Here is a 1,436-nt window from a genome sequence, read left to right as displayed (position 1 = left end):
ATCAGACTCTGGTTCTGGTATTAGGTCCGATTAGACTCTGGTTCTGGTCCAATCTCTGGTATCTCTGCCTCTCCAGACTGAAGGTGTCATGTCTGCAGGTCAGAGCGGGTTGGGGAAGTCCACGCTCGTCAACACGCTGTTCAAGTCCAAGGTCAGCAGGAAGTCATGCTCACCGAACTACGAGGACAAGATCTCCAAGACCGTCAAGCTGCATGCAGTCAGTCACGGTAAGCCTCCAGACCTGCTGACCCCAGGACCGCCTCAGGGGGGTTTGGGTTCTGTTGGTTCTGTTTCCTTGCAGGTATTCGGACCTCAGAGGAAACTCTCACTTCCTGCTTTCACAACTTCTTTCCTTCAGCAGCTTCTGTCATGGCAGAAATGAGCAGGATGCTCAGACACGTTCACCAGGATACACTGGCCCCCTTTAGGGGGCGGTGTAGAGCACGGACAGCAAGCTCATAATGCCACACTGTATTAGTGGAAAACCCCGCCCTGTTCATCACAACCTGTTGAATGATTATATTTATGGGCCCAATCAAAAGATGTTTCTGGAAGTTTCCGTTCGCCACCTCAGTCACCCGTCCAGGTTTTTCCATGCCGAGCCGTCTGCGTAGTGTTCTGGGTGTGGGGTACAGAAATGTTAAAATGTTGTTTATCACACACGCATTGAGCATAAACCTGCCTTCAACAGGTCACTTGAACAGGTCATTTTAACGAGTCGCTTTAACGGGTCAGCCAGGCAGCTCAGGCCCGTCTTTAGCGACAGTTCAAATCCAATAGAAACAGAATCGGGACAAAAAAGAAAGATCCTTAAAAAGGGAAGTAAACAGCCGACATATGCAGGTCGTTTCAGACAAACTAAAATATCCACCTTTTCTCACCAAACCTCTGCAGATGTCAGAGAAGTTGTTTGAGCAAAGTGAAGCTCCTCGTTAGACGCTCAGTCTGCACACAGGAGACCTTCCCATCGGGTCTCAGTTTAGATCAGGGGGAACTAATTAAAAATCCGTTTGGTCAGAATAAAGAAAATCATCAACCAGTAAAGGTCTGGAGACATTTTTTATTATAATCTGTCACTTTTAACAGAATTTTACTGAAATAAAATCAGGTGTTTATGCATCCATGTTATACATTGAATTTTTAAATAAAAAATATTTTAAAAAAAGAAAATTTTTCCATTTTAAAATCTAAAGTGTTTTTTAAGTAGAGAACAAAAATCATTTTCTAAAACCCCTTAACTAAGCGTTTGTTATTTTCTTTCTTCTTTCTGTCCTAATGTTGGCAGTGGGCTTTAGGCTGCCCTGCAAGGCTTTAAACCTGGGTTTAACCGGAGACTAAGCCATTCTCAAGCACATATCAGGGAGCTCATTTTGAGCCTGGATCCAGATTTATTGTTGATGCTGTTCATGGTAGAACACAGGTTTGCCTGCTGTGTC

The 1,436-nt window shown here is 44.4% G+C and overlaps 1 protein-coding gene across 1 annotated transcript in view; it reads left to right on the top strand.

Moving 5' to 3' along the window:
- Positions 1-1,436, top strand: part of LOC107090573 (flocculation protein FLO11-like) — a 55,585-nt gene that overhangs the window by 40,925 nt on the left and 13,224 nt on the right. Inside the window, exon 3 of the mRNA XM_015384031.1 lies at positions 99-227. Coding sequence (XP_015239517.1) covers positions 99-227 — 129 coding nt within the window. The remainder of the gene's footprint in view (positions 1-98; positions 228-1,436) is intronic.

This window comes from Cyprinodon variegatus, unplaced genomic scaffold, assembly GCF_000732505.1.
Source record: "Cyprinodon variegatus isolate N-32 unplaced genomic scaffold, C_variegatus-1.0 Scaffold300, whole genome shotgun sequence".
NCBI classification, from domain to species: Eukaryota; Metazoa; Chordata; class Actinopteri; order Cyprinodontiformes; family Cyprinodontidae; genus Cyprinodon; species Cyprinodon variegatus.
This window is presented reverse-complemented; position numbering and strand designations above follow the sequence as displayed.